This window comes from Daucus carota, chromosome 5 (assembly GCF_001625215.2).
Source record: "Daucus carota subsp. sativus chromosome 5, DH1 v3.0, whole genome shotgun sequence".
NCBI lineage: Eukaryota > Viridiplantae > Streptophyta > Magnoliopsida > Apiales > Apiaceae > Daucus > Daucus carota.
The window spans coordinates 37,213,159-37,240,568 of NC_030385.2; the positions used below are offsets into that span (position 1 = coordinate 37,213,159).

The 27,410-nt window shown below is 36.7% G+C and overlaps 2 protein-coding genes across 5 annotated transcripts; one reads left to right on the forward strand and one right to left on the reverse strand.

Annotated features, from left to right (window-relative positions):
• Positions 1 to 10,904: 10,904 nt before the first annotated feature.
• LOC108220698 (protein DETOXIFICATION 53) lies at positions 10,905 to 15,863 on the forward strand. 2 transcript variants are annotated; one of them, XM_064094782.1, is made up of 3 exons: positions 10,905 to 11,345; positions 14,469 to 15,471; positions 15,571 to 15,863. In XM_064094782.1, exons 1-3 carry the CDS (start codon positions 11,163 to 11,165, stop codon positions 15,858 to 15,860), a joined length of 1,476 nt encoding a protein of 491 aa, XP_063950852.1. In that variant the 5' UTR covers positions 10,905 to 11,162; the 3' UTR covers positions 15,861 to 15,863. The 2 variants fall into 2 exon arrangements, with proteins under 2 accessions (XP_063950852.1, XP_017250030.1); XM_017394541.2 differs by having other exon boundaries at positions 14,469 to 15,863.
• On the reverse strand, positions 15,714 to 20,847 carry LOC108220699 (protein MAIN-LIKE 1). Of its 3 annotated transcripts, none has more exons than XM_017394542.2 (8): positions 20,584 to 20,842; positions 18,994 to 19,608; positions 18,635 to 18,775; positions 18,308 to 18,436; positions 17,933 to 18,166; positions 17,563 to 17,851; positions 17,364 to 17,443; positions 15,714 to 15,856 (listed from the first exon to the last, which is right to left on the reverse strand). In XM_017394542.2, the coding sequence occupies exons 1-7, from the start codon at positions 20,632 to 20,634 to the stop codon at positions 17,436 to 17,438; spliced, it is 1,467 nt and encodes a 488-aa protein (XP_017250031.1). In that variant the 5' UTR covers positions 20,635 to 20,842; the 3' UTR covers positions 15,714 to 15,856; positions 17,364 to 17,435. The 3 variants fall into 3 exon arrangements, with proteins under 3 accessions (XP_017250031.1, XP_017250034.1, XP_017250032.1); XM_017394543.2 differs by lacking the exon at positions 15,714 to 15,856 and adding an exon at positions 16,114 to 17,140; XM_017394545.2 differs by lacking the exon at positions 18,308 to 18,436 and having other exon boundaries at positions 20,584 to 20,847.
• Between the last annotated feature and the right edge of the window lie 6,563 nt (positions 20,848 to 27,410).

Genomic DNA, 27,410 nt, shown 5'->3' on the forward strand with positions numbered 1-27,410 from the left:
AGTCGATTGTCGACCTCACCCAGGTCGATTTAGGGCGTTTTGGGTGCCCAGGTCGACGGTGGTGAGGTCCTCAGGCGCACCTCGGGCGCTCTTGGCGCTCCTAGGGCGCTCATAGGGCGCTCCCAGGGCGCTTCTCGGGCGCTCTCGGGCGTTAGGGGTTTTTTAACACCCAATGTTAATTGTCGACCTCACCCAGGTCGATTTAGGGCATCCTTGGTGCCCAGGTCGACGCTGGTGAGGTCCTCAGGCGCACCTCGGGCGCTCTTGGCGCTCCTGGGGCGCTCATAGGGCGCTCCCAGGGCGCTTCTCGGGCGCTCTCGGGCGTTAGGTGTTTTTTTTACACCCAGGACTTTTCTCGGGTCTACCCCATTATTCACGACTTAACTTATTTCTTGTTTTTGTTTTGCAGCTGCCACAAGAATCAGTGAGCAGAATGCGCCTCTCCAAGAGGAGACGGGTCGGATGAAGCGGCATAGGTTGGCTAAAGACCCTCGGGTCCCTCGGGAGTTGCCTGCCTTCCTTCAACCCCATTCGGCAGAAGGAGGATCATCTAGTCAGCCTCGGGCTTCCAATTCTGAAGCCTTTAAACCGGCCTGAGGTTTTCGAAGGACTGATTCGGTGCTGGGATCGACTGTTCATGCTTCTGATTGGTCCCTTCACTCTATTACCCCTGCCGACTACCAGGATGTGGTGCTACAGTCGGAGATCGAGGGGATTGATGGCTTTGGCTCTCAAGCCCTTGCTAGTGTGAGTGTTCTTACAAACTTATTGTTTAGGTTCTCCGAGTCTTTCTTAACCCGTTTATCTACTTGTCTCAGGCCAATGCTCAATTCCAGGCTGCCCTCCATCAGGCTAAAGCTTGGAAAAAACAAGCTGAGAGCCACAAGAAGGCTAAGGAATCCTTGGAGGAGGGCATGGAGGCCCTTCGAATCAAGGATGCGGAAAAAGACGAGATTGTGGCTAAGACTCAATCGGAGCTAGTGGAAGCTCGAAGCGAGCTAGCCGAGGCTCGAAAGGGAAAGAATGCTATCATCGACGACTATATGGACTCTGATGAGTTCAAGAATCTGCTGGAGAAGCACAATGAGACCACCTCTGCCGAGGATTAAAGTAACGGGTGGAATGAGGCTGTTCATTTCATTCATGAGGATCATCCAGACCTATTCCATCCTAAATGGGATTACCTCTGTCCCATGAGGATTGTTCTTGACTCTCCTAGTCCTATTGAAGAGGAAGTCGAAGATTTGGGTGTCATTGAAAAGCATCCGGCTGGGGAGTCCGGGTCTGCAGATAGCTCGGAGGCTGATTCCGAGTCTGATGAGTAGGATTTATTAAGGACCCTGCGTGGTCTACTTATTTAGACTTATCTAGCCTTAACTTGTAGTATTAGACTTGTCTAGTCTTAACTCGTAGTATCGGACTTATCAAGCCTTAGCTTGTAATTTTCACTCAATCAATGTTAATCGTAACTTATTTATGGTTGAATTCATGTTCCGGGTTGATCCGTTCATGGTAAGTAAACAAAAACTCAAGGAAAACATTAGAAGCATGAGATATGGAGCAATCCATAAGAAATTTTATTGAATCTATAGTAGAAGAGATAAACAACTAAAATCAACTAAGTTATAAACTAACTGGCATGGTCTATCTGACCTTATTCAATGGTCATCTACTTGCTAAGATAATCAAATATAATAAATCTTCAAGTTGGTGGCATGCCAACTCCTTGGAAACTCAACTCCATCCAGGGTCTGAAGCTTGTACGAGCCGCGACCAATAACATCCTTCACCTGATACGGACCTTCCCAGTTTGGGGCCATCTTTCCCTTGGGACCAACTCCTGAGGCCTCAGCTTTCCTTAGGACTAAATCCCCTTTTCTGAAGAATCGTTCCTTGACTCGGAGATTATAGTAATAGGAAGCTCGTTTTTGGCTCTCAACGATCCTGGCGTTAGCCTCATCACGGACCTCATCGATCATGTCGAGTGCGAGTCTCATTCCTTCCTCATTGGCTTCGGGCTCATACTGCTGGACCCTGGGGGAGGTATGAGTTATCTCAAGTGGCACCACGGCTTCAGCCCCGTAAGCTAACTGGAACGGGGTTGCTCCTGTGGAGACCTTGCAGGTTGTTCGATATGCCCATAGTATAGGGAGAATCTCTTCAGCCCAAGACCCATGCGCTTTCTCGACTCTTTTCTTTAGCCCATCAAGGATTATCCTGTTGGCTACTTCAGCTTGCCCATTGGCTTGAGGATGGGCAACCGAAGTGAATCGTAGCTCAATGCTATAGTCGTTACAGTATCCCACAAACTCTGGATTGTTGAACTGGGCTCCATTGTCAGTAACCAAGACTCAGGGTATGCCATACCTGCATATGACGTTTTCCCAGAAGAACTGAGCAACTTGCTTGGTGGTTATCTTGGCCAGGGGTTTGGCCTCAATCCACTTGGTAAAGTAGTCAATAGCCACTATCAAAAACTTCCTTTGAGCACTGGCGAGTGGAAACGGCCCTAGGATGTCCATCCCCCACATAGCAAAGGGAATCGGGGAGTTAATGGATGTCAGCATCTCTGGGGGCTGGCGCACAACAGGTGCAAATCTCTGACAACGATCGCATCTCTTAACATAATCCTTCGCATCCTTCAGCATATTTGGCCAGAAGAACCCAAGGCGAGTAATTTTGTGAGCCAAGGCTCTCCCGCCTAGGTGCTGGCCACAGATTCCTTCATGGACCTCTTTCAAGGCTTCCCGGGCCTCATCCGGCCTTAAACACTTCAAATAAGGTATAACAAAAGATTTCTTATAGAGAATCCCTTCAATGAGTGCATACTTTAAAGCTCTTACTTGTAGTTTTCGTGCTTCCCCAGCATCAGGTGGTAGATGTCCAGTTTCGAGATACGTTTTGACCTCATCGATCCAAGTGGCACCCGTGTCGATTGGGGCTACCAGCTTGGCATTGATACTTGGGGTTTTCAAAACCTGATAGTAAACACTTCCCGAGCACACCTCATTCTCTGAGGATGCAAACTGGGATAAGGCATCAGCCTTTGTATTCTCTTCCCTAGGTATATGTTCCACCAAACATTCTTTAAATTGCGTCATCTGGGCTTTCACAATCCTTAAGTATTTCAGCATTTTTTCTTCTCGTGCCTCAAATTCTCCATTAACCTGTGACACCACAAGTCTTGAGTCCCCACATACTTTCAGGTTTTTAACCCTCAGGGTTCTCGCCAATCCCAATCCAGCTATAAGGGCCTCATACTCAGCTTCATTGTTGGTAGTTGGAAAGTCTAACTTGATCGCGTACTCGACCGTGAAGCCATCCGGGCTTCGGAGCACCAGCCCTGCCCCACTATTTTTTGTTTTTGAAGCTCCGTCAAAAAATAGTAACCAATACTCTTTAGGTTTCTCCTCTTCTTTGGGTTCCTCTACCATACTCTCCTGCCCCCCGACTTCCTTGTTGTCAATGGTGCATTCAACGAGGAAGTCAGCCAGAGCTTGAGCCTTGATTGCCACCCGTGGTTTGTATCGAATTTCAAATTCCCCAAGCTCTACTGCCCATTTGATTAATCTCCCACTAGCCTTCGGGCTATGCATTATGTTCCTAAGGGGCTGGTCTGTCAAGACTTCAATTTTGTGAGCCTAGAAGTAAGGCCTCAGCTTTCTTGAAGCTGTAATCATGGCTAAGGCAAACTTCTCAATCACAGAATAGTTGAGCTCCGCTCCATGCAAAATCTTACTAACATAGTAGACGGGTTTCTGGATTTTTCGATCCTCACGAACCAAGACCGCACTCAGTGCTTTCTCAGAGACAGCCAAGTAGACATATAATGTTTCTCCATCCACGGGCTTTGATAAGAGTGGTGGCTCTGCCATGTACTTCTTCAAATGCTCAAAGGCCTCTTGGCTCTCACTTGTCCATTCAAAATCTTTAACTTTCTTCAAAGCCTTAAAGAAGGGCAAGCACTTATCCCCGGACTTCGAGATGAAACGTCCTAGTGCCGCGATTCTTCCTGTTAGCTTTTGAACATCCTTTATAGACTTAGGCGGCTCCATATCAAGGATGGCCTTTATCTTGTCGGGGTTGGCCTCAATCCCACGTTTTGAGACCATCAGACCCAAAAATTTTCCAGACCCAACTCCAAAGGCACACTTGGCTGGATTCAACATCATCTTATGTGTCCTCAGGACTTCAAAAGCCTCTCTCAGGTGTTCAAGGTGATCAGCTTTGTTCAAGCTCTTCACTAGCATATCATCAAAGACCTCCATGGTTTTTCCAATCAGATGTTTGAACATCTTATTTGCCAGGCGTTGATATGTGGCTCCTGCATTCTTTAAACCAAACGCCATAACCAAATAACAAAAGATACCAAAATCAGTGATGAATGATACCTTAGGAATGTCGTCCTTATTCATTCAGATCTGGTTGTATCCACTAAAGCCATCCATAAAGCTCAACATCTCGTGCCCAGCTGTAGCATCGATCAGAGTATCTATTCTTGGGAGAGGAAAACAGTCCTTAGGACAAGCATCATTCAAATCTGTGAAGTCTACACACATCCTCCACTTTCCATTAGCTTTCTTGACCATGACTGGGTTGGCTAGCCATTCTGGGAATTGGATTTCCTCTATAAAACCTGCTTCCAAAAGCTTATCGACCTCCTGTTTTATGGCTTCCTGCCTCTCAGGGGCAAAACTTCTCTTCTTTTGTTTCACGGGTTTTCTATCTGGGCTTACGTTAAGCGTGTGTGTCATAAAGAGGGGATCAATCCCTGGCATATCGGCTGCGGTCCAAGCAAACACATCCCGGTTGTTCCTCAAGAATTTCACAAATTCGGATTTCATATCCTCGGGGAGCGACGCCCCTACATAGGTCACCTTCTCGGGCTCATCTGGGTATAGGGAGAAGGGAACCAAGTCCTCAGCAGGCTTTCCTCTCCTTTCCTCTTCCTCTCGGACATCCAAGTCCTCAATTGGGAGAACTTGCCCCCCGGTCCCTCCAGATTTCAGAGCCCCCACATAACAACTTCTAGCCATTTTTTGATCTCCTATCTCTTCTCCCACCCCATTCTTGGTAGGGAATTTGATCTTCAAGTGGTAGGTGGATGGGATTGCTTTAAAAGCATGTATCCCAGTCCTCCCAAGGATAGCATTGTAGGTTGATGAAGCCTTAACGACCAAAAAATTCAGCATACATGTGGCCTGTCTAGGCTCGGTGCCCATTGTCACGGGTAGTTGGATCATACCTTCAATCTTTGTCTCCACGTTATTAAAGCCGTATATAGGCATATCTGAAGGTGTCAATTGCGAATCAGAATATCCCATCTTCTCATATGCATCATGAAATAAGATATCTACTGAGGCTCCACTGTCAACGAGTACCCTTTTTACAGAAGAGTTTCCAATCACCGGGGTGATTACCAAAGGATCATCATGGGGAAATTTAACTCTGTCAAGATCTAAATTGTCGAATGCTAAAGCAAACTCAATTTTTGCCCTCTTCGGGGGCTCTCCAACAATGTACATCACTTCACGAGCATAAGCTTTTCGTGAGTTACTAGATAGGCCTGCTGCGGTCGGTCCTCCAGAGATTACATTGATCACAGGCCCTCTAGGCTGGTTTCTCTTATTCCTATCATCGTTGTCTCTTCCACGGTTGTCATTGTCACGGGGATTCTTGTCCGTATCCCTAGTATACCTGGACAGCTTGCCTTTTCGGATCAAAAACTCGATCTCATCCTTCAACTGCCGACAATCATCGGTCTTATGTCCTGTATCCTTATGAAACCTGCAGTACAAGTCCTTGTTCCTCTTTTCGGGGTCAGTCCTGATAGGCTTCGGCCATCGAACACTTTCATCTTTCTCAATTTCCATCAGGATCTGACTCCTAGGGGCATTCAGCCTTGCATACTCAGTGAACCTCGGTCCTGCTTTCTTTTTGGTGGGGGACTTATCACCATCCCCTGTCTTTCAATACTTATTATCCGCGTTGTACTCGGTGTCGTTTCCACGTTTCTTTGGGTTCGAGGTCGGTCCCTGGTTATTCTGAGATTTCTTCAGGCTTTCCTCAGCCTTGATATACTTCCCGGCCCTCTCCTGGAGCTCATTCATATTTTCAGGGGCCCTCTTGGCTAGTGATCGGCGGAAATTATCATCCGTGGTTCCTTGCTGTAGGGCAATCATGGCTACTTTCTGGTCTAAATCCGGGACCTTGAGCGCCTCCTTAGTGAACCTATTCATATAGTCTCTGAGGGATTCGTTCCTGCCTTGATGAAGGTTCATCAACGAGGCTGAACTCTTAGCGTGGGTCTTGCTCCCAATAAACTGGCCTATGAAAGCTCGGCTCAAATCTCCAAACGAGGATATAGAGTTAGGGGGTAGTCGACTATACCAGTGTTGTGCCATCCCACTCAAAGTTTGGGGAAAGGCTCGACACTTAATGGCCTCCGTGACTGGTTGCAACAGCAATGCATTCATGAAAGTTCGTACATGATTCGCGGGGTCACCCGTTCCATCATACGCCTTAATTGTGGGCAACTTGAACTTTCGAGAAATCCTTGCTGCCATGATCTCCTCGGTGAATGGGGGGATCGGGTTATCTGGATCACCTGCAGCCAACAAGTGAATTCTATTCATACCTGCGTTCTGAGGGTTTTCAGTTTGTTGCCGAGGTTCGGGTGGTGGCTGCCTGGTCTGGTGTGCCGCCCTGTCTCTTCTCAACTGAGCTATCTCCTGTTCATAAGCTCGAATCCTGGCTTCGTACTCCTGGTCCGTGGGTCGACGGGACTCGGGGTTATTCGGCCTGGTGTTGTGCTGGGAGCCTCGGCTCTGGTTTCCGTCTCTCCTCCTTCGTGGGGGAATATCATAGTCCCTCTCCGAATCTTCAAACGAGTCGTCCGTATAAACTACATACTCATCTGTTGGTCCTCTTGTGGTCGTCACAACGGTTGAGTAATGAGTCCCATGATCAGTGGCTGTGGCCACAACATTAGTCATAGGGGGCAGCGTGCCAAAAATCATAGGAATCGAGGTTTGAGCAGCGGTGGTTGTGCCACTGCTAGCAAGGGTCAACGTGACTGGTGGTGTGGTGGTGATGGGATTTGAGGTTCCAGCGGTGACCTGAGACAAGGGTGGATCCTGGGTTGCGGTGTTGTCTCCGTTTGAAGGTGCATGAATTTCTGAGCGTAATCTGGTGGACACCATGGTTGTTGTCTTCTTCCCACAGACGGCGCCAAATGTTATGGATCAAAAATCGAGGGGTGAGCTTCGTGCTTTCTGACTGATCTCGCGAGTCGGAACTCAGACGGGTCCTCACGAGGTGCCTACGTATCTTCAGCGGGGTGAAGAATCAAGTCAAAAAACGTAGTTCTATTTTGGAGGGGTAGAGCCCTTTATATAGATGTCTCAGGGTTAGAGACTGATTAGAAGTAGGATCCCTGGTGTTAGAGTCCTAGTAGAAATAGGTATTTGAGTCAGAGATAGGATAGGACTGATCTCTGATCCTTATCTTGAGCTACTGGAGGTTATCTAGGACTCTAGATAGTTATCCACGAAATTCAGAGTTCTTGTAGAACTCTCGGAGTCCTGGACTCGTAACTCAGACTCCTAGTAGGACTAGGATTCGAGTTCTGGGCCCTGACCGGGCTGGGGGCTCGTGCCTTGAGTTTGGGCAGCCCATGTTTCTCAAACATGAATGCCCAACGGGCTTTTTATAACCTCAATCTGCTAGCCACGAATTTTGGGCGATAAACCCAGAATCCGGGCCTTATATTTTGGCCTTTAATCAGACCCGGGCTCAAAATCACCCAATAATTTTTAGGGCCAATTTCAGACCCATATCACTACCCAGTTGTTTGGTTTACCAAATACATGTGAAATATAATTCACCTGGAAGTTCTAATACCTACATTATACAGGAAGTAACTTACCCACTCCCTCCTTGGTAAGTCACACTTCCTGGATCAATTTAGATTTTATTTATATGTAATATACAAGTAAAAATACATAACCTATATCAAAATAATAAAATAATATATTAAATAATTATAATTACTTAATTTTTAACTATTATATCCTAATAAATTATTATTTTATACATAATAATAATAATAATAATTATTATTATTATTTATTTTATCCTAATAAATTATTATGTGTATGCATAATAATAATAATAGTTAGTTAACTAGATTTAATTTTTTATTATTATTATGTTTAACTGGGAATATTTTTGTTGAATTATACTTCTTCACCCTATAAAAATATTGAATATGTTCTTTTAGTTTAATAATTTTATATATGAATTTTTATATAAAATATATCGTAGAACAATATTATAATGAAAAAAAAGGAATTTAGAGAAAATATTATTCAATTTATTTTTGTGATAAATAAAAAGTTACAGTAATTATTTAAAATGTATTAAGCAATAAATTTTCAATTTAGTTAAACAATACCATGGAAGTACAAAATTCTCTTTCTTTCAACCAAACAAGTTTGCTGGACTTCCCAGGATGTTTCAGTGGAAGGGAAGTATAACTTTCTTAGGTAAGTTAATTCCCCAATGCAACCAAACAAGCACTTAGATATTTAAGTTAGGTATTTTTGTGCACAATCAATTCAAAAAAATTGGCGGAAGGTGACAATGTAAGAAAATGATTACTTTTCAAAAAAACACAAATAAAAGTAAGATTCGTCGTGTTTTAAATTGTTAATTACCTATTTAAATTTATTTTCATTTTTTCACCATGAATTATAGCTGAATTTTGCAATTTTATATATTAGTATTGGTATTACATCAAGATTTTTATAATACAAAATTTATTTTATCCTATAAATATTAATTTTGAAACATTAATATAGTTTTTATAAACAGTCACAAAATTATTACGAATATTAATATTAAATCACTAATATAATATTTATAGAACGTCGTAACGCGCGGCTTCTCAACTAGTAAAGTATCATTGCTTTCATAATATTTGTTACAATAATTGTAATATATTATCAAATATAACAAGATTGGCTAAACCTTTAGACATAAAAAATGTGCGGTCGGAGTGAATACTATTTTACATGAAAACTATAATTTTTTATTTATATTATTTATCCAATTTTAAATTTTTAACGAATGATTTAGGACATTGTAAATGCTCTAATAATGATATATGTTTCTGTATAAGGAGATCATCTCGATTAGTATTTCAAATTCTCCAAATCATTTATATTCGTTTGTATGCAATATCAGGAGACATATTAATCTATTAAAAAGTCACAAAATAAATTATAGGAGACCCATATTAACGTATAAGAACTCATGCAATTCAACAATTCAGTTTCAACGTCTCCAATTACATTAGCCGCAGTTTGTTATTTTGGTAAAGTATTGTATTTCAAATAAATATCACTATAATTGTTGGATAGCAGAACTTCCTTACGTGTCTTTTGATTAATTAATACGAAGAGATTAACCGTAAACTTTTAATAAGAATTTATCATGGGTGGAATGTTGTGATTTAAATAAATAATAAAGGAGTATAATTTATTGTAGCCGAAGTCATCGGACAAAAATGTTGTGAACACTAAATGTAATTAACCCAAAAAACCTTACAAAAACACGCTTGGTTACCTTCTTTTAGAGCATCTCCAACCATATAAAACCCTTGGCTAAAAGGTGAGTTGGCTTACTTAAAATAAAAAAATTTAGTCTAACAGCTCCAAAAACTCAACTCCAACCATGCTCACCTGTTGTCTATAAATTTAGCCAACCTCCTATGGATGGCTAAATTTGTCGAACCTCTACAGGTCTGTAAAATCTGTAGGAAGATTGTACATCATTTATTATCATATTGAACTGATATATTCTATTTTAACAATTTAAAATATTAATAACATACTATTTTTAAATTATAGCCAACCAATATAGCCAGTACCATTGAAGCAAAATGTCTTACAGGTTCAACAAATTTTACATAATGTCTTACAGGTCCAATTTAGCCAACGATTATAGCCAACGCCGTTGGAGATGCTCTTATATCATAATTATGTTTAATTTACAAAAGAACAATTTTAGGTATCTCAAAATAACTGAGAAATGTCATTAAATAATGAGTAAGATTTTCTGGAGGATAAGATTCGGAACACCTATTGTAGTCTCCAACAATTTGTTTTACAAAACAAAATATCTAAAAATTTAGTGGGAATTCGAATTTCTATATACACATAAATCATCCATCTAAATTAGTCGTCTGTTACATTATTTGGATCATAATTTGAGATACATAACATTATTTTATATATGTACAACAAGTGGCTGCTAATCACAATATTAGTTTAATTACTTACTGTGTGTGTCAGTTTGATGAATAGATGAAGCACTCAATGAGCAAGCGCATAAATTAAGTACTTTCAAAGCTAATAATAATAAAAAGCTATAATTTTATCACTCCAATATTAAACAAGCAGATGATCCATAGTAATTGATTGTTAAAACAATTTGTCCGTCATTTATTTATGATGAGAAGGAAAAAATCTGGAATGGATGTTTGAATCCCAAATGGGCTCATGACTCATTACATATAACAAATCTATTATATTTTTATTATAAAAAATCGTGAATAGTTTCCTGTAATAATCGATCGACAAGACTGAACCAAAAGTCCAAAACCAGAACTCGCGATAAGATGTACAATTATACTTGGGATATATGTCTCTGTCAAAAAAAAAAAAATTACCTGGGATATATGTCAACAAAGAGAAGGGAATAAATCAAATAAAAAGGGCCGTACATTCTCATAGAATAAAAAAGGTACTAAAAACCTAAAGTATATACAGAGTATGTGTACGCATCAAGTAATAATAATAGTAATGCTTTATAAATATACAAAGCCGAACGAATGCCTAGGGATGTGTATTTATTTACAACAAGTTCTTCCATGCTCCCATGCGTTGTTCCTCTTTGTTGTTTCAGTGCCACACACCACCAAACACACCCTTCAACTTTTTAAGGTTTCCATTCCTGCAGCTAATTAACACACACACGTACACACAGTGGGACACTCAATTGTGTGAACCCTGTATATTCGCCTCTAGATGTTAATCTTGAGATTAAGGCATCATCTAATCTTGTTAAACCCACAATATTGTCGTTGATCCGCTTTGTCCATGTGCGTTATGGATGAATCTCGAGGCGTTGCTAATAATGACACCGCTATTTTATCCAGTCAAGTACTTGGTATAGAGGCTGCTGCTTTTCAACAAGAAATTTCTAAACCAGCAGAAGATGACGATGAAGAAGCTCACAATAAACCTCTCTGTGGTGTTTTCCGTCGAGTCCTGCTCAATGAGGTTCGTTTTGTTTATCTTTTTTTACATGCCGCGTGTAAATAATAAGTTTGAGCGAGAATCGAATTCAGGACTCGAGAATTGTAGGCTAAGTTTGTGTTTATATTGATATATATCTTACCATCTCTTTTGACATGATTTAAGGAGAATAATTTATAATGATGTTGGATAAAGAACTTCCTAATCAGAATAGTCCAAGCAATGTGAAAATCTTGTTTCTAAAATCTCCACCTCTCCTGTTTATTGGAGTATAAATTACGCTCAAGAATTTGAAGTTAGCGGAAATAAAGAACATATATCTTTATACATGGTAATTATTGATTTAGTGATAATTCATAATAACATAAGTAAAAATTAGTATTCCCTTTATATATATCATATGATTGAAAAAATTATTAAACAGATAAAATATACATAATTTATTTTTATATATTATTTTCAGTTTTTTAAAATAAAAAATTAATTTTAGTCAAAAAATAATCATTTTAATCATCAAAAATAAACAATTAAAAAGTATGTATACAGTCATCAACGTTCTATACATTCTTTTGCTACAAGTACAAAAGGTTAGTGCAGGACACTATCTGTTTTGGTCCATGATGTGATTGTTAGATATACGAGGAGGTTTTGATTTTGACCAAAAATCAAGCATGTTTCGGAAGTTTTGATCGTCATTTCTGGAAACTCTTACTCGTCCTTTCGTTTTTATATGTCTGATTAAAGCATGTTCAACTTCAGCTGTGACCAAATCTTAACTTTCCTTCCCCATTTTGCATTTACCATTTCGAGTTCATGTGTTTCAATATTTTATAGGGTTGTTATTTTGTTTTATACTCCCTCGCTCAGTCCTGTTTTGCTTGGTTTCTATAAATTTCATCTTTCATTCAATGAAAATAAAAAAATTGTTAACAAAAAATTTATATTATTTTTAAATCTATCATATAAGTTATAAGTTATCATATTAATAACTAATAACAGTTTTTTGAATAAAAATAAAGAAATGAGGAAATATTATATATGAAAGTTGTAATAAAACACTTATTATATATGAAAGTTGTAATAAAACAGCTACTGCTGAGTTCCCTTATTTAGCGCAAGAAATTAATGTCTATCCTGGCAATTTTCTTCACCCGTATGCAGTATTACTTACGTTTGGTTCATGGAGAGTAGTTGCATATATATAAATATAGTTACAGATTGAGTGGATACAAAATTCTAGTATAGCTGATAGAACCAAGTACCAACCCTATAAGTTTTTTTTAAAGAATCGGCACACGATTGATGATATTTCATAAAGTCAATCTGTTTAAACTCATTTCTAAATTACCTCACATTTCTTTTCCTTCTTTTTTAGGAAAAAAACACATTTTTAAATTGCCACATTCCTAAATACGAAAGGGTTATCGAATTCAGATTTTTCAGTTATAAACACAATTATATGGGGTTCAACTCATTACTCATATGTTAGATCGAATTTTGTCAAAAATATTTTACTATTTTCACTATATATACTCTCGAAACATACTTATTCGCTAGTGTGTAATACTATATATTTATTAGTCAAATATTCATGTTAAACTGAATTTAAAACTATAATAAATAATACTTGTATATACTCTGTTCGTTCCTGATTAAATGTTTATCATAATTTTCTGTAAGTAAAATCAATTAATATTTGATTAAATATTAAAAATATTTATTTATTATTTTAGATACTCAAAATTATATTTTAAAATAGGTCAGATATAATTTTTCATAATATATCTTTTTTAATTTATATACAAATTTCCACTCAAAGGTCAATTAAACTAGCAAAGTGAGAATGATTGTATATTTATGTATATTATATTGTATAGATTGGAGCAGCCGTTGTAATAACAGTATTAACAACATTCGAGTAGCCTTTCTACTAACAGTGTTTGTCTGAGTGGATGTTGATGAATCTTAAGGTATTTCCATAAAAACAACTCCCACTAGATATCTTTTTCCACGTTCTTATTAAACACACATATTATAGTATAATATAACCATGTACTTGGTTAAATATGCATGTAATTAAATATCAGAGTCTGGACCATCTTTTCAGTGTTGGAAAAGATTCTCAGAAAGGTTTGCTCCCGGACCACAATGCTTCATCATAGTTGTTGCTACAGGACTTGCGAAAAGTTGACAAGAAAGATTAAAACTTCGCTTACTCTAATGCACTTTGATCAATTAGTAGTATCTTAAATATTTTAAGTTTGCTAGCTTTTGTGGTTAGGTGTAATCAATATTTTGATCCAACTTAGGAGGCGCTTAGTGCAGAGGTAGGATGATCAATAATATGCAGCAAAGACTAAGTTAAGCTTGAGTCGTAATTTGTGTAGACTTTAGATCAGAAATTAAAACTATTTCTATCTTGGGTCCAGGTCCCTAGCATATGTATGCTGGGACCTGTTAAAAAACATACAGGTTCCTGGCCGTTGGATGAATATCCAACGGCCAGAATTAAAACAAAATTTTAATATGTTCATCGTATTTTTAGCGCTGGACGGGACAAACCCATTTTTCCAACGTACAACGCTTTTTTAGCGCTGGACAGGGTTTCTCCTATCAAGCGCTAAAAAAGCGCTGGACATACTAAAACTTAGTTTTAATCCTGGCCGCCGCCGGATATTCATCCAACAGCCAGGAACCTATGCGTTTTTTAACAAGTCCCCAGCATATGTATACTAGGGACCTAGACCCTTCTATCTTTAAACTTAAAAATACCTACTTTTGCAATAAGTTAGAAATTGAATAAAAACCAGAAACAGAATAAAATTTGGAAATAAGTCAGAAACTGATTTAAAACCAGAAGTTAGTTTGATTTTTCAAAAAAAAAAAAATTTTGCAAAAGTTACTCATAAGTCATAAGTTACCAGTAAATCATTTTAACTTTAGGTTTAAATCATTAATAAGTTAAAAATATTTAAACAAACATTTTAAACTCTCAACTTATCACAATCAATTTAGTTCATAAGTCATAATTTTAAACTCGGCCAAACATGCTCACAACATCTCATGGTCTTTTAGTTTATAACAGTAGATAATAGATTATTACACCAGTGACAACTGAAATTACATTCTGTGTTTGTGGTGGTTTAGGTTGCAGAGGAAATGATAAGGCTGGGAAAAATATCATTTCCAGCGGCAATGACAACTCTATTTATGTTCTCCAAGTCCATAATATCGATGATGTACTTGGGTCACATGGGCAAAGTTGAGTTGGCTGGTGGCTCTCTTGCTATTAGTTTTGCTAACATAACTGGCTATTCTATCATGAAAGGCCTTTGCATGGGCATGGACCCTATTTGTTGCCAGGCTTATGGTGCCAAAAGATGGTCACTGGTTAGCCAAACTTACCTCAGAACTTTCCTCCTACTCTTGTTCACCACCATTCCCATCTCCTTGTTATGGCTAAATGTTGAGCTTCTGTTTAAATACTTGGGTCAGGACCGTGCCATTACCAAAGTCGCCAAAGTGTACCTGCTCTTCTCTCTTCCAGAACTTCTAGCCCATTGCAATCTGCATCCTTTGCGATCTTTTTTAAGGACACAAGGCTTGACTTCTCCGGCTACCATGGTTGCTACCATTGCTACACTCCTGCATTATCCAGCCACATACTTCCTTGTTACATATATGAATCTTGGTATAAAAGGGATTGCATTAGCTTCTGTCCTTCACGCCTATAACATGAACATTGGCTTGATCATCTATCTCATTGCGTCCAAAGTGTCTATAAAACCTTGGGTAGGGGCTACTGTGGTCTCAATGTTTCAAGGATGGCGTCCCCTGTTAAGCTTAGCAATACCAAGTGCTTGTTCTGTTTGCTTAGAGTGGTGGTGGTACGAGATCATCCTTTTCTTGAGTGGCTTGATGAGCAATCCGGAATCCAGTGTGGCTGCAATGGGAATCCTGATCCAGACAACTGGTACAATTTATGTATTCCCTTATGCTCTCAGCTTAGGCACCTCCCAGCGTGTTGGTTATGAGCTAGGCGCAGGACAGCCTGCACGTGCACGCTGGGCTGCAACAGTTGGTGTTGGTGTCGGGCTTACTTTAGGCTGCTCCATATTCGGATTAGCCATAGCATTAAGATCAGTTTGGGGTAAAATCTATACTAATGATCCACAAATTCTTGATTTAATTAAAATTGCACTTCCTTTATTGGGTATGGCTGAAATCGGGAATGCTCCACAAACTGCAGCAAGCGGAGCTCTCACAGGATCAGCACGTCCTAAAATGGGCATACGAATAAACCTGGCAGCATTCTATTTGATTGGTTTACCAGCAGTAGTAGTTATATCATTCAAGATGAAGATCGGTTTCAAAGGACTCTGGATGGGGCTGGTTCTGTCGCAAGCAGCGTGTCTGATAATGATGGTATACACATTGATGCAAACTGACTGGAAGCATCAAGCCAAGAGGGCTGAGGACCTAACTGTGGCTGCGGGACAAGGACACGATGAAGATACCGGAACAGATCTTGTTCCCTAGCAACCAATTAACACATCAATCACTTTAGCACAATTACTAATTACTTGAGATACAGTAGCAAAACCATTTATTTGTGTAAATCAATTTTATTAGTCATATAGGGGGAAGGGGGTAAATTAAAGTTTAATCAGGAAAACTTGTGCTTAAGGAAAAGATTAGTAGCAAAGAAGATAGCCAAAATTCAATCTTATTCTTTTAATGTTGAGATTGAGTGAAAAAAATGTATAGACTTTGTTTATTAACAATTATTATCATTATTAAATGTCATCGGGTTATTCCATTAATATTGAAGTGTACAAAAGTAGAGATCATAATATGAGTTAAAACCCCAATGTATAAAGTTGCATAATTCAGCTAATCCAAAATTGGAATGAATTCAGACTGAAATATATAAGAAATTAATCGATCAATAAGACAATAACTGAACTGATACCCTGATAGTGGTTTTTAAATTTAAATTTCTCTACTACTTAATCTGCTGTAAACATCACACCAGATGACTCACGAAACCAAATTTGTTGAAGGGTGTTTCTGTTACTCGTAGACTAGTTTCAAGTCTTGTTAACTGTTGTCCGCATCAGAAGAAAAAAAGGAGCTTCGTGGTTATCACAATGTCCACCTAGTCACTACTCACTACAAGAATAGATAGTTCAGGATTTCAGGCAAAAGATATGCTCGGCAACTCACATGGTGGCTGCATCCTACATTAAAGACCATTGAGATTGTTGTTTTGGGAGCGGGGTTGAATATGACACTCTATGTTTATGAGTTCAAAACCTTGAGAAAAACTAGTAGCGAAAACACAAACACAATTTAATATCAACAAAGAAGTTTTGTTAATTTGGTGTTTTTGATGTGTACTAAAATACTCTGAGACTTGAGAAATGCAGCTGCTTCAGCTTTCGTTCTCTATTTAAGAATATATAAAAAAAATTGCTTCTAACTTCTAAGTATGTTCAGATTAACAAGAAGATACAAGAGGTCCTACATGTACACAACTACACATACTATTAGCTTTTCAACAAGTATTTCCTCATCTAGAAAGACACTAAGAGTTAAGGTTTTATAAGAAGACTGTCCTCATATCCTACTGATAACCTGCTCCAGTTGCCAGACTAGAGATCTTCCACTCTAAAAAACTGAAGGTCCATTCCATATGAAAACCTTTTACAGAGATTACAAGGCCTTCTAAAATCTCCAAGACACTGATATCTTATATACCTCCATTCGGAGTTTCGCACATCCAAATATCAAGCAGATAACCACTACCTAGACAATACCTATATAATATTGACAGCATATATAATTAAATGTGGAAACAAAAGCAAATCATATTTTAAAATAGTATAAATTTGTAATACTAATAATTATAGACTCTTATTGGCTTTTGCATGTTCGAGCATGCATTCAAAAAAATGAAGAAAAACTATGCTGCATGAAGGACAAAAATGTAATTTGATTAAGAACTACAAAGTAATGTAAAAAGGCAACTGAGTAACTTACGCAATTGTCAGTCATTAAGAATCTGTACTGGAGCTACGTCAAATAAGGTGAGAAGTAAAAAATAGTCTTTCCTTAACTGCCTGCAAAAATCAATGCAAACACATGGACGAGTAGAACAATCAAAGAACTATTCCCTCTCAAGCAATTGTACAAAGTTGTTAATCACGCATAGTTGGTTGTTTCTTTTGTTTGCAGTTACCTGTGGTTTGTTCCTCAGTATTCGTGTGAAGTGAATCATCTATTACAAGCCTTTGCAGACGTTCCTCAAAACACAAAGCTGCTGAATGTGCTGAACGTAAATGAAGGTTCTCTTTTCTTAATTCCTCCACTTCCTTTCTCAACTCTGCATTCTGCTCATGTACATTTGAGTATACCAGAAGTTGTTTCTTCAAATATTTAATTTTATTAATGAGTTCAGCATTCTTCTTCAGTATATTATTTGAATCTTCCCGACCATGATCTGTACTATCCAAGATATCCTCCTCATCCTTCAGATTAGAAAAACTGACAGAGATTAACATTTTCTGATATAATATAAGAAGAAGAGGTCAATGAACAAGACTACTCACGCTAGAAAGAATTATCGTCGAAGTTACTTGTGCTACACATGAACTCTTTTCTTGCTCTTTCTTTTCCTCATGGTGTGATTGGTCACGCGATTTGGCACTATCTATTGAGACTATTGATGCCCTTGATTGCTTTGAAATACCTTCACAAGTCTCATCCACTAATTCCATATCTGATTCACTTCTCCTTTCAACCACCATGTGCTCAGATTCATATCTACTGCTAATGTGATTCCCCTGTTAACCGAAATAATGACTTCAAGTATATTATAACACATTGAGGCCATTTATATAGTCAACGCTGTATCAATTGTTCAATAGAAGGCTTAAATAATATTTTACATCAGAACTTAATTAGTGAGTTTAAAGAAGACTCACATTATGGACTGAAACATTCGGAAAAGGGGAATCTTGGATATTTATATCTACACTTTCAGGTCGTCTTGATATTTCTTGAATTATATCAATTTTAGACTCCTCGGAAGTGATTTTAAGTTCCCACACTACCTAATGAGGGAAAATTTGTTAGCAAACAACTTTGTAATGACAATCCCAATTTATGATCAACAAGCATTAAGTAATGAAAATGCTGAATCATGGTTGACAAAATATTATGCAGTTGACGACATTTATAAGTTCTGAAACCCACCATTCTTAGACATATAAAATACCTTAAAGAGACTACTCTATTTCATTGTAATTTACCTGATTAATGTTGAGTTCTTGAAACATTAAACTAAACCCTTCCCGCAATGAGGACTTAATATTTCCCCACCGGCATACACGAGGAAATGTGAAGACAGACAGTAGAGGCCGAGCAAGATCAATGTGCTCATAAGACCATACCTGAACATAATCACACATAAGTTAAATAATAAATAAGACTGCAAGTTAGACATAACATGTACATACAAGGTACTCCTAGGACTTCAAGAAAGAAACAGAATTGTTTGAGTATTGCTGGACCACAGAGCATCTAAGTTCTTACACAAGTTTATCAACAATTAATTTTAAAGCCTGGGAAGCAATTAAATGATATAAAGAAGAACTGTCGGAAGTCTTACTTGGAGAAATATAAGGCAGCCTCCTAGGCATTGTGCATTTGTCTCTTTCCTTTTATTTAACCAATATACCATATCCTCAAGAACAGCTGCTCCCCAAGCAAAACTACTTACTTTATCCAAATCATTGAGGAAATAGAGGTAACGCGAATCTACTTTACCGTTTGCGTTTGGAAAAAGAAATATGCCAAATGTATATAACAAAAATGACCTGATGAAATCTTCATTATCTGCTTCGCCAAGGGAGACAAGTCTATCCTCGATTGATGCTACTGAGATTCTCCTGTTCCATAGTGCAGCACCATATTCACTCTCTAACTTTATAAAAGGCGTATCTTCTTTAAGAACTACAGGTTCGCCTAACACACGTAATCCTAAAATCAGCGCCACGTCCTTTAGAGTCATCTTAATTTCTCCAGGAAGAAGAACAAAAGCTTGCTTCCTACAACTCCACCTATCCATTAACTCTACTAAAAGGTTTCTCCTTAGCATTTTATTACTTATGCGAAGTAGATTGCCAAATCCCATTCTTGTCACGGCATTTCTCTGATTAGCCGTCAGTTTGTGTACTCTTTTTACAAAGGCAGGCAAGGAAAATTTAGTATTAAAGTTCCTGGCCTGCGAAAAGAAGAATTTTCAAATCAAGAAACTTTTCAGTTATAGAATGACAATATGACATTCAAAAGAATCATGTATATGCTGACGATCAATATTCCACAATGAAAAAAATGTAGCAATATTTTGCTTTTTTTCCCCATTAAATTACTCCCTCCGTCCCTTTTTATCTGTCCATTTTGGAAAAAAAAACACATACCAAGGAATAATTGATTGTATGAACTTTTTCATTAAATACCTCTAATTAATATCTTGAAAATGGTGGAATACCCCTACTTTATGTCTTGAAAACATGAATTCAACCAAGTTTTAAATAAGTCAAGCCTTGAAAATTGAAATTATGGAGATATATTTGAAAAACTATCATTAAATTAGTTTTGAAAGTATAAATGGACAGATAAATAGGGACAAATTTTTACTTCTAAAGTGGACAGATAAATAGGGACGGAGGGAGTAAGTGATATTGGCATAATTAATTAATATAGAGGCTCTCCGTGCTCTAATTTATGGTAATTACTAATAATTAAGCTCGAGAAATAACCATTCATACGCATCATGTTTCTACACCTGCAATGCGTTATGCACTAGTGGAAACTAGAGATTAATGGGGAAAATATAGAGCTAATTTATTAATTTCCTAAATTTCATTCCCAAAATATTAATCTCTTCGTCCCAAATTAGTAGTCACTTTGACTTTTTACACGTATTTTAAGGTAAATCATGATCCAACAAAACATAACTAGTGTTTAATCACATTCCTACTTCCGCAATTTAGACTGCTGAGAAAAACAAGCACAGTATTTTGTACAGCGCATATAGGTTAGGTTAGGTAACACACCACACTTTCATGAGACAATACAAAACAACATTTCTCCCAAAAAATATAATAAGTTAATACCTCAAGCAAACTAAAAAATAGGGATGACCCAGAAGCGAAAATAGAGACACAAGATACATACAAGCTTGTAAATAAATCACCTCTTTTGGGAGAATGGAAGATCTTCTAGTCGATTTTCTCGGCGTATCCATCGCAAACCTTGCGTTTTGTAAAACCCCAGTCGAAGAAAGAAACAATGATATGATGTAAATTTGCTGAGTGTGTTTGTAGTGATGGGTGTGCTAGTGGAGATCAAGGAGCAGAGAGAGAAGATATTTGGTGTTTTTTTCGGATTTTGATATATATATATGTGGGGGAATATGAGAGGCTTGTTTCAGAAGCTTTGTGTATAATATAGGGCGCCAAATTGGATTTTTGGGTTTTCGAATATTTAAGTCGCGCCATGAAGTACGCTGTACAAGGAAGTGAATATATGGAACAAACTTTATTTAATTGTCTCGAAACTTTTCAGAAAATACGGCAACATTTTTCCTTTCAGGGAAAATACGGTAATTTTTTTTGCTTAAGTTCATCACTTCTTAGTTGTCCAACTTATTTATAAAATCTTATTATAAATACTAGCTTATAACCCGTGCAATGCACGGGCAGTTAACATATTTGTTATTTTATTATATATATTTTAAAGTTACCTAATTTTATTGTAAAAATAAAATTATGATAGAATAACATGGTTTAATAAATTTTTTACTTAACAGTTGGATAAATTCTTCATAGTTAAGTCCGTCAAATGGCTAATTGAAAATTAGGTCGAACATATATATTTTAATGAGAATGTTAAAATATTTTCTTTTACATGTTATAATTTAAGGTGGCCTATAAACTCAGATATAAACTAATCAATCAACCTTTGATATTTAGTTAATAATAATTAATAATATGGTATAAAACATACGCATGAACCAAATACCTCCCCATCATACTAACCTAAATTTGATGTTTTGGTTTAATTGATAATAAAAAATATACTATAACATGTTATAAATTTAAGAGCTCCGTGGGTCGAATACCAAACGATTCACCAAACTCAACTAACTGACCAACCAAGTGAATTTTTATTTTTGGCTTTAATAGTGTAATAATATATAGTATATGACAGATTTGTAATATTTCTTTTAATATGAGATCATTAGAGTATTTAAAAATAATGTTATTAATGTATTTTGGTTGAATAATATCACATGTTATTTATTAATAATTATCTTTAATGATATTATATTTTTATATATATGGCGCCCGTGTTGATTGTAAAAACTCGGTTTTTTTAGTTAGAAAATCTAAAAAAGATAAAGCGTTTTGATTAAAAAGACAATTACTATGTTGCTCGATATTATTTTAGAAGATTGATTTTTTTTTATCTAAAAAATATATAAAAGATAATTTATTTTAGTTAAAAAGAATAATTGGTTATATATATAGATAGGCCCGTACTTCGGCCCAAGTACCGACCGCCCGACCAATATAATAATACTCCCTCTATTTTTTATTATTTGACTTTTAGACTTTTGGCACACATCTTTACGTATAAATATGTCGCCCATGTCCGTATTAATTGTAAAAGATTAATTTTTTAGTTGGAAAATTTATAAAAAGATAATATATTTTAGTTAAAAAAGTAATTACCATGTTTCTCAATGTTATTTTAGAAGATTGAGTTTTTTAGTCAAAAATATAAAAAAGTAATATATTTCAATTAAAAGGATTATCTGGTTATATAGATAGGCCCCTACTATGGCCCAAATTAAAAAGAATAATTGGTTATATAGATAAACCCAGAATAATTGGTTATATAGATAGGCCCGTATTTTGACCCAAGTACTGACCTACCAAACTTTTAATGTTTCAGTTTTAAAAGGATTATTATTAATTGGTTATATAAATAGGCCCGTACTTTGACCCAAATTAAAAAGAATAATTATTTATATAAATAGGCCCAGAATAATTGGTTATATAGATAGGCCCGTATTTTGGCCCAAGTACCGACCGACCGACCAAACTTTTAATGTTTCGGCTTTAATAGTATAGTATATATATATATATATATATATATATATATATATATATTCTATTTAAAATATAATTTTCCGTGTTTAAAATTAAAATAAAATCTCAATTTTTGGAGAAAAAATGATCGATTTAATCATTAAAAGTAAAAAATACACTACGAAAAGAACAGAAAACATAAAGAAACCATCTGAAAAACATACTCAGTGAAGGTCTCAACTTCACCTCAAAGACAATAAGCATATCTTTATATTTATATAAAGGAGGTTCCCAGCAGGTGACGTGTCATGCTTGAGAGACCTTCTTTTCAATTCTCTTTTTTTCTGAATTTTAACAGTTTAATAATTAAATATTTTTTTTAAAGCTGGACAATATAAAGGGCAACTGAAAAGATAAATTGCCCCTTATTATATTTGTGTCTATTTAGTATCCCTTCTTCACCAGCCACGATCGCCGGGCGAAACTCATCGGACCAACGAAGCGCACTTGCACCAGTCTAGCCCTGAAGGTCGTCCTGGCATCACTCCGGAAAAAGAGAGTCCAAGAGGGTCGTCTCGCTCTCGCCACCCGCTCGATTCCAATCATTCTAGCTTCTGCGTAACTAGGGTTTAGCAATGGGTCTGTGAACATCACAAACGTCACCGTTTTGGACAATCCATCCCCCTTCCCAAACCCTTCCGCTTCGAAATCTCCTACGAGTGTCTCATCCCCCTCCAATATGGTAATTAACTGATTTTCAATTCATCAAAGAAAAAGCTGTTTATATTATTGGTTTGGATTGTAGATGATGGTTAATTAGAAGATCTGTTAGCTTACTGTGACTATAAGTAATTGAAATTGTTGTTGAGTTGCGATATCTGAGTAAGTTAGATACTTATACTGTTTAATTAGGTATATAGTGTTTATTAATTTGGTGATTCTTTGACGGGTGTTTCTGATTTTTGAGTTTCTTGGTGTCTCTGGCAGTCTGGCTTGTGGGTCTTTTTGTGTTCTTGAAATTTGCTTTTGAATGGATTTTGTGAAAGATCTTGGCTTTATTTATTTGTGGCGAATTTTTTGGATCCGGGTTTGCTTTGGAGTTGTGTAATTGTCAGTTTGGTGATTGATAGTACACGGGTTTCGTTAATTGAGCTGGTTGGAATTGATATTTGATGTGCTGGATGTAATTGAAATTGGTTATACAATGTTTGACACTGTTGCTTTTTTCCAAACAGAGGAAGCTTTTGGTGAAGCTATATGTCAAGCAGTGGGTCTTGGTTTGATCAAGTCTGGCAACAAAGTGTTCTCACCTTTAAGGTCTGGTGCACGTTCTTTAGTATCATGTTCATATGATTAACACTTTGTATTCTTCTAGAATATTAAAGAACAGGACACAACTGAATAGTCTTTTGGTGTACATAACTCAACTTTCAACTTAAACAAACAAAAAAAACAAAATGAGAACTCGCAATATGAGAAAAATAATTTGGAGAAATATAAGACATGTTAAATAAACTTATAAACCTCTTGAGATCCTCCTTCCTTTATATAGATACCGGAACCATTCATATTAACTGTGTATCTAACCTGCAAATTGTGATGAAGCAGAATCTGGATTCTTGTGGTGAAAGGACTACGTGATGATGTTAACGCATGAATATGAAGACCATGTTGATTATTGACCGTCTCCATAGCCCTGAAATGAAAAATATTAGATTAAAAAAAACATGGAAAAGAACAACAAAATCCTAACGAACAAAGAAAAATCTATTTAATTTGTCAATCCTAAACTTTAATATCCACCTTGAGTTTTTGATTACCATATTCACCTCTAGAGCTATTTTAATGTAAATTGATTTGTTGCCTTTCGCTCGTATCATTATAATTTGAAATAAGGAAGTAAAATGGCACGGTTATTATGACTGTGAACGATGTAATGTCAGCAAAACTGATTGTGCTACAAGTCTGATTGATTTTAGATTTCATGTTTTGTGCTCCCCCGCAATATGTGTCTGTTAGTCAGTATCTTAGATCTATATTGGCTTCCAATTATAAGATTTTACTTTAGAAAATCGACTCAACATTTTCTTTTTGCTCTCTGATGAGTTTGGTTTTGCATGTTTTTGGCTTAAGGCTAAGCATCAAGTGTCTATATGTGCATTGTGTAATAGAAGTTTATGCTCATTTGAACATAGGAGGCCTCTTTTAAACTACAAGATTCTGCTGCTCTGCTTCAGAATGGATCACAAGTATACAACACAATTAGTATCTCAGGCTCCTACAAAGGGTTAGTATCTTCAGGCACTATATTGGTTTCTTTAGTCTTTGTTTTGATTCTTTAAGTGTACTTCTAAACACATTATTGCTCTTGGTGCATTATCAAGATTGTGCCCTCTTCTATTAATGCATACAAATGTTTAACTGTTTTGACCTTTTGTTGTGCAGATAAATCATTTTCAGTCAAGTTTGTATAATTTATGTTCAAGTCAGAGTAGTCAACTTATTATGATATATAAAAGAAGGAAAAACATTTAGAGGTTTAGCCTAACTCATTTCCTTCTATTATCTGTTGCAAAGAACACAAGATTTCATGAATTATGGAGAAAATACGTCTTTGATGAATAAAATAGTCTTTTTCAAGATAAGTTGCTGGAATTGCCATTATTTAGCTTGTATCCTACTATAAAACATTACGTTATAAATTAGAAGTGGTCAGAACTTTCGGGTTCTTAGGTACATTTGATTTGTGGTTTTAGGATTTCTTTTCAAAAAAAGGCACGCACAATCTTTGTATATAAATATGTTTGCATATGGTATATGGACGGGAAGGTGATGCTTATTAATATGATATGCAAGAGAAAATTTTTGTAGTTCGCTACACTCTACACATTCGGTATAATTTCTAGTAGTTAGAAGTATTACTTGAAAATTATTGATCTTATAAGTTCATGTTTTCTCTTTAAACTTTGGACATAGCTTGCAGCAGAGACAGAATCTTCTCTGAAATTATTGATCTCATAAGTTCATGTTTTCTCTTTAGACTTTGGACATAGCTCGCTGCTGAAACATCTTACGGACATAAGCCAGAGGTACAATGATGCAGCTGTTGACAACAGAGTTCTAAAAGCTAATATCGAGACCATCACAGCTAAGGTATAGCTGAGCATCTTGCTTTTGACTGCAAGTTGAGGTCTGAAACCTACAACAGTACTCTATGTGGTTTCTCATGTTATTTATTAGTGCATACAAAGCTGCCTAAAAGGTTTCCTTTGCCATAAAAATTGTAAAGGCTTGTAGGTTGCATTGGAAGCTGTTTCTCTATTGTTTTTTTTTGGCATGTGTATTACAGGCGAAGATGGCTGAAGAGACTGTTGCCATCGTATTCTGGGGGCCCGTCTGACACATCAGCTGATACTATTCAAGATGTTCTAAAACAACACTTCTATCAGCCTGCTCCTATGAGTCACTTGCATGCTCAAGATCAGAGAGCCCAGAATGGTTTACTACTGGTTCCACCTGTAAATAATTCACAAAAGCATTCTGCATCAGGCATTGTTGAAGGAAACAAGATAGAAAGAACTTCTTCAATGCAGAGAGTGGCTAGCTTGGAGCATCTTCAGAAGGGTATCCGTGGAGTTGTAAGCTCATCTGAGACCCTGGCCAGTGGTAAGCAGTAGAAGGTAGCCAAGAGACCTTGAAATGTGAGGATTAGCCAGAGGGGGTATCCGTGGAGTTGTAAGCTCATCTGAGACCCTGGCCAGTGGTAAGCAGTAGAAGGTAGCCAAGAGACCTTGAAATGTGAGGATTAGCCAGAGGTGCTGGTGTGCTTCTATTTCAGCTACATCTGTTGATTCATAGTAATAGAAATCCTCTTATCTCATCATAAATTAATGCTCTGTTGTCTTGTGGATACAAAACTATTTCCCCAACTTGGACTATGTGTAGTTGCTGATAAGAATAGCATCTTCCTCAGATTAATGATTTGAACTCTTTTCCAGGGCTAGCTCTACTTACAGGCCATTTAGGCGACCGCCTAAGGCCCCCAAATTTTTGAGACCCCAAAAATTTAATATTATCTATATATATAAGTATTCTTATGTGGGAAAAAAAATGAAAAATGAAAATTAATATATAGATCCAGGAAAAAGATTGTGATATAAATAATAATTTATATATGATCGTTCTTTTCTTATAAAATAATAAATATAGTTAGTTGTATTTAGTTTTTGTGCTTACATAACGGTTGTTCTACTTATATCTGTAATCTAATAAATGTCAATTAATAATTATTTTCTTGAAAATGTAATGTAAATACATGTCGTTGTCAAATTATTTAATGCTATGTATATAGAAACAATGTGTTGGCTGCTAATAGAAAAAGTATTTTGAGATCGTTTTAGTCCTATGAAAAAATATTACGAAGAGAAGACCTGATTCTATCATATACTTCCTCCATTCCTTTTTATTAGTCGTTCTGACTTTGTGCACGTAATTTAAGATGTACAAAAAACATACTTGTACGTGTTATTTTTCAAATTTCCTTATAAAAGTCTAACATCTATATTTTTATTCAGAAAAAGAAAATTTGAAAAATAATGAATAGAAATACGTTTTTCTTACACCTCAAAATACGTACAAAAAGTCAAAGCGACTAATAAAAAGGAACGGAGGGAGTATTATTGATTGATTTTAATTTTACATGTAGTTGTATATATTAGGTAATTTTATTTTGTAATGTTTAAATGATGTATCAATATTTTTATTAATATAAAATTTACTTTTCGAAAAATTAAGGCCTCATTTTTTAGTTTCGCCTAAGGCCCCAAAAATGTCTTGAGCCGGCCCTGCTCTTTTCTTTGGGATTTCACTTTCAAGCTTTTACCCGGTCCTTTTAATTTGCTTAGTTGGGTAGGCATGCATGCATTTA